This window comes from Haliotis asinina, chromosome 8, assembly GCF_037392515.1.
Source record: "Haliotis asinina isolate JCU_RB_2024 chromosome 8, JCU_Hal_asi_v2, whole genome shotgun sequence".
Classification (NCBI taxonomy): Eukaryota; Metazoa; Mollusca; class Gastropoda; order Lepetellida; family Haliotidae; genus Haliotis; species Haliotis asinina.
Genome location: NC_090287.1, coordinates 22,576,944 through 22,588,640, shown reverse-complemented (window position 1 = coordinate 22,588,640; position 11,697 = coordinate 22,576,944). Strand labels below are relative to the sequence as shown.

The following is an 11,697-nucleotide window of genomic DNA, read 5'->3' as shown; positions in this document are numbered from 1 at the left end:
TGCACTGTACAGAAGACGTATACTGGAATTATAGTTGTTATTATTGTCTTCACATTTCTGACTGTTATGTACAGATGGCGAATATTGGAATTATAGTTGTTATTTATTGCCTTCACATTTCTGACTATTATGTACAGATGGCGATTATCAGAATTATAGTTGTTATTTATTGCCTTCACATTTCTGACTGTTTTGTACAGATGGCGAATATTGGAATTATAGTTGTTATTTATTGCCTTCACATTTCTGACTATTATGTAAAAAAATAGATGTAAATACGTTATTATTTATATACGTTTGGCTCGGGGCTCTAACACACCCTATAGATATAGGTTTTACCTACATTTCGTTATGTTATTCCAAGGGTACACTTGTGATTTCAAGGTTTGGCATAAGAACACACTGCTCGAACATATCTGGCCTTTCTACTCAAATGTAGACTAACAACTATACTGTCTGAAATGAACATATTTACAAAATTAAAGAAAACCACAATGAAATGGAGCCCTGAGACGTTGTTCATTTTCTAGACTTGCGTGGACTTTCTTGGATATATTTACTTCAGGGTCTGTCATAAGCCTAAACGTTACATTTATTTTACATCACAATCTTTGACTGCCTGGTGGATGTAAGCAAGGTAAACGAGTGGTTGATAGCACGAGGAACGGTTCCTAACGTTGGAACCAAACGACTGGTACCTAGCTTTGTCACACCGGAGCCATTATTATTTGAAAGGTTTGGTTCCAAATCTGGGATTAAATCAAGGCGCGGCATGTGGTAACTACAAATAATACGAAAGTACCGTTACAGACGTGTCTCTGACATCACTTCCGGTAAACACGAATTAAAATTTGGCGGACCTGGTTCGAATTCTTAGTGCTGAAATATGAAGTGACACGTGCGAATTTGATTTGCAAGTAGAAGATGGCTTCATTCGTTGCAGAAGTCTTGTCTTCAGCAGGTAAGTGCAAATACGTCGACATGTTTGTTTCAAAGTAAGTGGCCGTGTACATTTTCAACATTCTTGTTCGGTTTTCGATCAGTTTCCTTCAACGACATGTCTCTTAGAATGCAAAGTTTGTTTGACAGTATAAGATAACCGCGTAGTATGGCATAGTCTACTCTAGGGGAATGCTAGGCGTCTGACCTTTGTAATATGAGTTGAAATACGTTGTAACTAACTGTTACAGATTTAACTTTTTAACAGTAATTGGAACTACGCCATTCTGTGGCAGATTGAGCTTGCAACAATGTGTGTGCGTGTGCGTGTGCGTGTGCGTGTGTGTGTGTGAGAGAGAGAGAGAGACAGAGAGATAAGGATGAGTTTGGGCATGTTTCATTAATTATTGTGTCTGAACTTACTGTAAGGCATATTCAACTTCTAAAAATATCACTCAAAGAACATTTTCCTCATTGTTAAAATTACAGTTGGGTGATACGGGCATAAGCCTTGCCTTTTCTAGACCCTAATTAATTCACTCACCATGGAACCAACTCAGTTAGGTGTGATCACGATGCACAGTGGTTACTTGACATTCGTGAATAAGCTGGTTTCTTGATCTCAGATTTCATGCTTTCGTCATTTGCTCTGAAGAGATTACCATGGATGAATCTTGTATTCTGCAAGTTGTAACGTTGATGATGTATTTCTGTGTAACATTAGTTTGATCATTTGATCAATCAGACAAAATATACAAAGTCATCCTATGTTGATGTATACTGGGATTCTTTACATTTGTGGCACATGCAATGTGATAAAAATCTCACTCTCTTGTTCTTTTCACCTTGAAAACTTTCACCAGGATTCCAGGTTGGAACATATTGGAATTGTCCCCAGCAATCTGTGCTAGTTGCAAGTGGGCTATCATGTGGTCCAGTAGTCAAGCTTGGTAAACTTTGGATTGTGGGTGGTTGTTGACAGTATCAATCTCATGATTAATCAATCTGTGATATCCCACAGCCAAGATCTTGTGTTTGTGTGACTTCAGACTGCAAACAAAACAAAACACAAAACACTGTTCACCTGATCATCATAAATATGTGTAATTTCAGTCATCTTTTCTAATTACTGAGGATTGTTCGTATATTTCAGCCCAGCTGGAGAAAGAAGAAATTTTGGGCAAATTGAGCACTCTTGCTAAAAAGTCAGATGAAATGAAGGCTGAGATACAAGACCTTGTGACAAAGAAGTATAAGGACTTTGATCCTTGCTATGGAGAATCTTCTCAGCTTGCTGAGAAGGTGGAAGTGCTCTCAGAAGAAATGTCATGTGTCACAGAGAAGATTGAATCTGAGGTATGATTAAAGGGTACCTGAGTTTTCATTTCAGATGTTCAATTTCACAGTACCAGGATTTCCTGTATTTTCTTCCATAAGAAAGTAAGCCCATGGGCCTTAATCAGAATTTCCCCTACTGTGTAGGTCAATAGGGCTAAAATATGATTTAGTGTGTTATTGTTGAGGATAATGTCCTTTGGTATAAGCACATGGCAAGCATTGGTATTTACACTGTACATATTGAAACAATGAAATGTGTAACCTAAATATATTATGTTTTTATCCCATTAATACTGTAATGTTAAAATTGAAATAACAGTAAAATGTATGGATATATTCAGTAACCATGTACAAGGGTCACTTATTTATTTTTAATACAAACACCATAATTTCTGAAACAATTTGTTGTGTCAGATTCGGGGGCAGCTGAACATGTCAACAGGAGAGTTTCAGAGTCTTACCAGGGAGCTACAGGAGATGACATCAGTGATGACTGTCCTGGAGAGGTTGGCCAAGTTCCAGGACCTGCTAGAGAACAGAGAAACAGCCTTGAGGGAAAAGAAGTACTCTGAGGCTGCCCTCTGCTTGGAGACTGTGTATGGTCTCCTGCAGCAAACAGTTCACGACCGACAGGATGAGATGAATATCATGACCAGCCTCCGCACAGAGTGTGAGGTTCAGAAACAAAAATTCATCTTCGATCTGGGTGACGTGTGGAAGGAGCATATATTCTGGACCACAGCTGACGCTGGTGCAGGAGGAGAGTGGGAGCTGAAACTTGTGACAGGTGAAACAGAAGCTGAGGTGGTGCAGGAGATGGTAGTTGCCATGGCAATGATGGAGGTTCTTCAACTCAAGATAAAAAGTTTTGGAGAAAAATTGTTGAGTTGTTTCATCAAACCCCTTGCCTTGAATGAGAAGGTAACAATTGACACCAAGTCAGATTCTCACACACACATTCTGTCGGTTTCAGTGACTTCCAGTCAAAAGGTCAGTGGTAGTTATGTAACTGTTCTTGACAATATTTTCAGTATGCTGAATTATCTCTACATCAAATTCCTGAAGTTCACAGTAGCACCCGACTCTTCTGTGACCCTGATGGAACTACTAGGGATGGAGATCTCTAACCAGGCAGTGGACGTCATTGTGAAGGAATGTCTCTCTCGTGCAATACCCACCAACAGGAAAGACTTAGAACACTTCCAGGAAGTTGTGACCAGGACAGAGTTGTTTCAGAAACAGCTCCTAGACTTGGGTTTCATCAAATCAGACAACTCCATGTTAACTGACTATGTCCTTAATGTGGATGTTCTTTTCGCAAACAAGAAATGCCAGGAGATTCTGGAGCAGGCTCGACAGATGATGACTTCAGAGATACACAACACCACAGCCATATCGGATGACCAGCCATTAGGGGAAGTAACTCAGCTTGACTCTGGACCGTCCAGTAAAAAGACAAGGAGGGTGGAGATCAGCTGTGAGGTTCCACTTAGTAGTAACACATTCAAGATGCCAACTTGTCACATTAGGTTTGTCACAGAACATACATACATATATGCTTATGTATTATTTAGGGCTTCAGTGATTCACCCAGACTTCAGTTTGATTTGGTTTTCGATTTTGGACCCTTGTTTTAATCCTTTTTTTATTTGATTCTTCAGGCATGTGAAAACATAAGATTTGATTTATCTTGCAGATATCCATTATCAACTTGCCAGTGTCTACTAACAACAGTTCCCTTTGGATAATTAACCTAGCATCAACTAATCATATTTTGCCTTATTTCAGTGCTTGAATCTCCCAAAGTCGGAGTAAAAATTAGTTTCTGGCTGTATGGAAATAATTTAGATAGGTATTCAGATATTGAATTGAAATCCTGATAAAGATTATCGAAAATCGAAAATATGGCATTGCTTTCTATTTTCGATGAATCAAACTGAATCTTTGCAGCCCTAATTCTGTTTAGGTATTTATGTTTGATAATTACCATATGAGTGTGTGTTACTATTAACAGTAAATATGTTCTGTTTTAGTGTCATACTAGTTAGTGATGTCATTTGATTTTGATTTCATTGTGGAGATATCTCCTAACTGATGTCAAACAGTCTGATGTCAAACAGTCGATGAAACATGACGTTGATAACTGACATTCAGACATTCATTAAATTCAACTCTTATTAATTCCATTCTCAGTAACACAATATTTGTAGTTTTGGATTACATGCTGACTATTTGCACAACTTTTTGCAGCTCTTCAGTTAACAGCCTGATGAACCTTGCCTACGAAACACTGCATGAGGCTACAGAGAGCTCACCACAGTGTGCTATCCAGATGTTTTATGCTGTGAGAAACATCTTTGAGTTGTACTGTGGCGTGTTCCCTACATACCACAGACAGAGTCTTGCCACACTCCCACAGCTCACAGGTAACATAAACAAAGTCAGTGAGTAAGGTCTCACACGTCTTTTAGCAATATTCCAGCTCTATTGCAGCAGGGGACACCAGAAATACACATTGTTCCCATATTGGGTGTTGACCCTGGGTATTTGTCGTAGAAAGCAAACAAATTAACCACTGCCCTTTTGTAGACAGATGTTTGATTCTGAATTATTTAATCTTTACAGACATTGATCAGGTCTGTTTGGCTCATTTCTGTCTTCTTTCTCAAAAGACCAGTGAAGGTCTGGGGTAGAATAGGTCTTCAGCAACCCATGCTTGCCACAAAAGGCGACTATGCTTGTCGTAAGAGGCAACTAACAGGATTGGGTGGTCAGGCTCACTGACTTGGTTGACACATGTCATCAGGTCCCAGTTATGCAGATCAATGTCTCATGTTGTTGATGATTGTTTGGTCCAGACTAAATTATTTATATGTAGGTATGTTCAATATATTGGAGAGTGCGGCGTAAAACTTAACCAGGGATGGCAAACAGGTAGATTGGCGATGAAGCATGTGCTATACATGCTGACCATGGTGTGAAATCAATACCGCTACTGTTTAACATGTGTCTCGTAGAGCGATTTAGTTCAGCAAGACACCATCACGACATGATTCGCACGAGGAAATTGAACGTTTCAATATTCAGACTAAAACCTGTTTCCCTCTTGTTTCTAATGGAATGTTCTGGAGGGCGTTCCCATATGTGCAAATTGCAGGCATTTGCCAAGTTGTGGCTCATCTAATTTTTGTCAAGCAGTAAAATCAGCAGTGCTCATGGGAAAGTTAGGTGTTATTTACTGGGTTTTTTTTGTTATTTATTGCAGCTTTACACCACAACAACTGTATGTTCATCGCCCACCACTTGATGACACTGGGACATCAGTTCAGTAAGAAGCTGCCCACAACTCTCAATGCCACATTTGTTGACCTGATCTTTAAAATCAAGAAAATAGGCACAGAAAGCTTCCAGGAGCAGCTGAACTCTCAGAAGACCCAGATCTCCGAGTCACTGAAGGGGTCGAATGGTGAGTACAGATGATGTCTCTGAATATATTGAGGATTTTTGCTTTTAATAGTATGATGTGATGCATCACTGCTGAATGTGTGAAAGTGTTGTCAGCCAGCAGTTTGCTCAGACCCAGAAATTCTGTCCTTTCTTAGAACTAATGTGATATTTCACTAGCCCTTGAAGGTTTAGCAGGTCCTGCTTGAACAAATCAAATATGTTAACTGTTCCAGTCTGTGTTATTCATTTCAAATTCTTTAGCAATAACATGGAAAAGTGCTTCAGAATTATATCCCTCAAACATTACTATTTAATGGAGACCACACATCCCCATTGTTTTATTGCTTCGAAAAATGATAGAAGAAGATAGGATGAGTAAGGAAGTTGTTATGATGTTGTGATTTCATTTCTGTAACCAATTATTGTCCATCTGTCAGCAGTGTTGTTGAAAGCAGTTAAATATTTATTATGTGTACATTAATACATTTATTGATAACTGCCACAATGGACCACAAAGAGAGTATTGCAGTTTGTATCTATCATGCGATGATTTGGCAGGTTTCAGTGGTGTGTCGGATGATGAACAATACTTTGCTGCTGAACGGTCCATTAAGCAGTGCCTCCATCAGCTGACCCACCTGCAGAATGTGTGGCAGGAAGTACTGCCCGTCAACATGTACAGGAAGGTTATAGGTGAGGAGGCAAACACAGAATACTGAATGTCACAAGCTTTCAGTAATTGGATGTTCATTCTTACACTGAACCCGTGAAGATCTGGGTTAAGTTGGTCTTGTGCTACAATGCTTGTCGTAAGAAGTGACTGACAGCACTAGGTGGTCAGGCTCATTGGCTTGGTTGGTACATGTCATAGTATCCCAACTGCATAGATCGATACGCATGATGTTGATCACTGGATTATCACAAGAGTCAATTACAGATATATAGCTGGAATATTGCTGAGTGTGTAGTTTTAACAGCAACCAAACCAAAATTTCTTTCACTGTTTCAAATCTGGTCCATGCCTTTATTGGAGTTATGCCCCTTATCTGTAAAGTTGTTTGTCTCACCTCAGTTTGCGTTCATTTCCAAATGTATTCATCTCAATTATTATGATTATGACTAATGATTTGTCAGTACAGATCACATCCAGTATGCTTAGAAGACATAATTATATGCAGATATTTTATATAGACAGAATTTCGTAATATCATGTTCTGTGTAATATAATTGACTATTCCTTGTTCATAAAATAGAGTTCACAAATCTGTAAGTATATCTGAAATAATTTTGTGTTATGGATTATTCATACAGTAGCTTTGGTGTATGAAACTGACCATTGTTTTTATCTACAACTCCAGGAATGCTGGTCAACACAATGGTGTCGGAGCTAACAGATTACATCTGTGTTCTTGAGGATATCTCCTCTGATGACGCCCGACATCTTCACAGTCTCCTCTCTATAGTTCTGGAGAAGGCGGGACCACTCTTCAACACACCCACAGACAAGGCAGACAACTTGGATGTCGAGCTGCAGAGGAACGTGTCAAAGTGGCGCAAGTTCAAAGAACTCCACCTTATCCTGAACGCAAGTCTTCAAAAGATTAGTGATCGGTGGGCGGAGAAGAAGGGACCTCTGGCTCTTGATTTCTCCGCCAATGAGATTAAGCAGCTCATAAGGGCTTTATTCCAGAACACCGACAGAAGAGCTGCTGTGCTTTCAAAAATTAGATAACTCATAATGAGATTGTAATGGTGTTGATATTCCTTTGACCATAAATTCCCTATCCACAGAAAGAATGTTGCTTTACTTCTGTTGATGTGCAGTACCTTTTATACATATGGAAAATATGAAGTTACTGTTCCTCATCTTATGAATAATTAATGTTGAACTAGGAATGTAAAGTTCATGAAGTTAGGCGTTATTGTTAAACTGATAATGATGCCCCTCAAAACAAACATACATATGCAAGTCTTTCATGACTCCACTGGTATATGACCAGATGGTGGCCACATGAATACATGCAAGCACCTAGTTGCAGGTACAGCAACGCCCAGTAAACATGGACAAAGTATTGTGACTATGTGTCTCAGTCCATCCAGCTGTGGATGGGTACCTTGATAGGAAGAGACAGATACAAATAACTTGGTGCGCCGAGAGGCAACAAGTGTATGATCCCCAGGGAGTTGAGCCTGATCATATGATGGGCTGCTGATACTGACATCCAATATTTGAGGGAAATATGTATCGGTGCCTTGAGCAAGCTCTAGTTGCCTGGATATGTATTCACTGTATAGATAACAAACATACATATGAAACAGTATGTATAGCAAACATGCTTATAATCAGATTTCAGACTCTACTCACATGATGTGCTCTGATTTTCAACTTTTCCAAATTTTTATCCCAATTTTGTTTCCATTATTGATTTTGTGAGTGAGATATATATTCATTGCAGTTAGAATTTCAGGGGGTAAAAAAAAACCCTGCTTCCCCTGCAAGTACATAGATTTACTGAAATGATCCCCGAAGACACAGATCACTCTGAACTCTAAGGCATAGACTGTCACAGTCTTAGCTGTATTGGTTGGCATGGAAATCTTTCTTGATAGTTATAGGTTTTATTTCTTGGGAGTCATACTTACTGATTTCACTCAAATACTTCAATCTTTGAAGCTGCATTGTCAGTGGTATACAGAGCTATGCACTGTTAGTCACAAAATATAAAAGGTGAAACTACTGTTTGAATTTCTTTTAATTAGTCTGAAATGAGCCATGGACTAATTTGATGTAATTGATGGTGTTTATCAGTGAATTGTAAACCAAAAGTCACTGTGTTCTGTAATCTGATTGGTTGAAAAACATGTTCAAATGGTATTAGATTCCCGGAAACTGCAAGACTATTCACTGCATATTTACATGTAAACAATTATTTTGTTGTGTCATCAACAGTGGTGACGTCATTCAAAGCATATTGTGACATAAAGTTAGAATGACGTCACAAATGAGCAACTCCAGATGCTACCATGGGAACCAGCTGAAACGGCCAGCTGATGACACTTTACTGCTGTACTCCTACTCGATGTAAACGAGTGCAGACACTAAAACCCCTTTGGTTTACTTCTTTGTTTACAATGTCGATAAACATCATGTGTTGGCCAATTTCCGGGTGTTATTGAGTATTTGAAGTACGGGAATATTTCATTTTAAACCTCCGGCTGACGCCGTCGGTTCCAAATGCATTCCCGTGCTTCAAATACTCAATAACACCCGGAAATTGGCCAACACATGATGTTTATCTCCTAAGTATCAACAGGGAGTTTCCTATATTGCAGGTCACGGAAATATTTCTTGAAAATTACGAAAGGTCTTGTTTCTTAGTGCTACTTAGTGCCTACTGTTTTAACTCTAATACCGTAACCTTTAAGTTGCCACTTATATACAATGCTGTACATATATAGAACATCATTCAGGTGCATTTGGATGTTTCGTATTGAATGAGAAGATAAGAGAGAAAAGGAAAAACGTACGAAGAATGAGTTGTTTTTATGCTCCCATGGCATCTTCTCATTCAATACAAAACATCCAAGTGCAATAGTATGATTATCTATAATTATTATATATCCTCTTATCTTGCATTTATCTATTTAAGGAACTTTGGAGAAAAATGAACCAGCATGGGTTCAATAAACAATAAACAGTGCAATATTGAATTTGATGACGTCATCCGTCTTGCACCCCTGTATTACTATCCTAAGTTTACTTAGGCATTCAATGAACTGCTTTTCTCAGGATCTGAAAGCTGAATCTACTGGTTATAATAAATTGATTAGTCTGAAATGATCAGTGGATCAGTGGACTTGTTTCTTTTAACTGAAGGTAATTAACTGTGATGTGTCTACAAGGCTTTATTTTTGTAGGACATGTTCAACTGCTGGCTTGTCTCTGTGACAAGCGGATAAACTTTGTTAATAATTATTAACATTGGGGTGTAACGCTCAAGATGACTGTATGCTTATGTCATGTATACCGATAAGTGTTCCATTTATAAAACTCACTCTAACATGTTCAGGTTTTAAATTACATTTTGCGGTCTTAAATCAATGATAAAGGACGGTTAAACTGAAAACAGGGTAGCTTTATCCTCTGATTATTTGAAACGTACAGTAAACTCCCTGGATCTTGAACCCCAAGGGACCATCAAGACAGCTTCGAGATATCGTGTGATTCGAGATTGAAATACACTGTATATATGCACATTGTGTGCATACTACGGCATATACATTGAACTTACATACGGCAACATAGAAAACCGCCCAAAATCTAGTTTCATTCTTTTATTTGTTATATTTTATACAACCCCGAAGGTGATTATCAACACAAATTGGCAGTTTACCTAGTCCGTATGTTTAGTGGTTCGTCTTTTTGACATACCCATGGGCAGTGGATGAAGCTGGTAAACCGCTCATGTGTCATAGCCTCAAAGATGATTATCAAAACAAAGTGGCAGTGACACAGTAAACTAGATTTATCATACTGTGTGTATGTGAGTCTCAAACTTCGAGATAGAGATTAAAAAAAATGACAAATATATAAGAAGAGGTTGGGACCGGGGATTAGTTTCGAGATATGGAGTTGGAGTTGGAGTTGGAGATCAAAGGAATTTACTGTGTTAGTAGCAAGTATTTACAAGAAGTAGCAAACCAGTGTTTATTGTTTCGAATCATTTAAAATGGGCTTCCATCTATTCCTTTATTGCCGATGTCTATGCATCTTATGTTCATTGCATTTATCCATCCCTTGTATAGAATAACATACTCTGATGGGGTAAGGTATAAATGTTTTGTTTCAGCAAGCAGTGTCTTTCCACCACACAAGGTAATGTTAGTTCCTTTTCATGTACTGGAGTTGAGTTTAGGTTTTATGTCACTTTTTTAGTTGACAATCAGGTGCCTGCTAAGTGGATTCTTAATGTGAATCCCTTAATGTGGAAAAGTCCATACTTTCAAGCAGCATATACTTGATGGTGAACAGTTCATGGCAAGAGACACACCATGTGAAAAGAGGCCTCACATTGTAAGTCACCTGTCACCTGTGAACCATAACAGACCAAGTACGTTTGCACTCAGAAGGTATTCAATGTCAGTGATTTATGAATTTCAAAGCAGAGACAGCAAAATAGTCCTCTTGAACTGATAAATGTGTACAGGAATTTGTATCAGAAGTATGCATGTTATAGTGGCATTGTTAGTTAAAATTACCATCACCAAAATATATTTTGAATTGAAATTTGAAAATAAAGCCATTTGTTTTAAGTCATCAGTGTCTTGAAAATTCTGGGGCAGTTGAGTGTCCTTATGGCTGAAGTGTCTGTTCATTATGCTGAAGACATTTGATTCCCCTCAAAGGTAAAAAGTGTGAAGCCCATTTCTGGCATACCCTGATGTGATATTGTACCAGACTCACTTTTGAAAATTCTTTAAGTGAACCAAGAAAGGATTTAAAAAAGCAGGGCCACTTTCTGTTAAAAGATTCATACAAACGTTTCATAGGATTTTCAAAAGCTGAAATATTGTTCAATGTGTTTATGTGGTTATGTGGTTATTTGTAGTTGGGATTGAAAGATGAGGGTGATGGTGAGTATTCACATGCTATATTTCCATATCCTTATTGTGTATTAAGGACCTGATATTTTGCTGTTGCAGTTTTCCAGAACAATGCAATGAAATAAAGTTTTCTGGTTTGAAATCATCTACATTGTGTTTTGACTCACTTTGTAAGTGCAACTGCAGATTTAAAAGTCTGAGAATAATGGTTTGGTTGTAACCCAATTGCATTAGAATTCATGTGTAAGTTATGTACTTGCTTAAAAGGGGCATGTAATCCCATGTTGGATTAATGGATCAGCTGCAGAGCATGCTAAAGTGGAGTTTGAATCCAATATGCTACATTATTATGAGGTGACAGTGGGGAAG

General features: G+C 38.3%; 1 protein-coding gene across 1 annotated transcript; it reads left to right on the top strand.

The window, feature by feature from the left end:
* Window positions 1-806: 806 nt before the first annotated feature.
* LOC137293594 (centromere/kinetochore protein zw10 homolog) lies at window positions 807-11,475 on the top strand. The gene is made up of 7 exons (XM_067824230.1): window positions 807-961; window positions 2,093-2,295; window positions 2,692-3,806; window positions 4,528-4,703; window positions 5,543-5,743; window positions 6,283-6,417; window positions 7,083-11,475. Exons 1-7 carry the CDS (start codon window positions 925-927, stop codon window positions 7,454-7,456), a joined length of 2,241 nt encoding a protein of 746 aa, XP_067680331.1. The 5' UTR covers window positions 807-924; the 3' UTR covers window positions 7,457-11,475.
* Window positions 11,476-11,697: the final 222 nt, after the last annotated feature.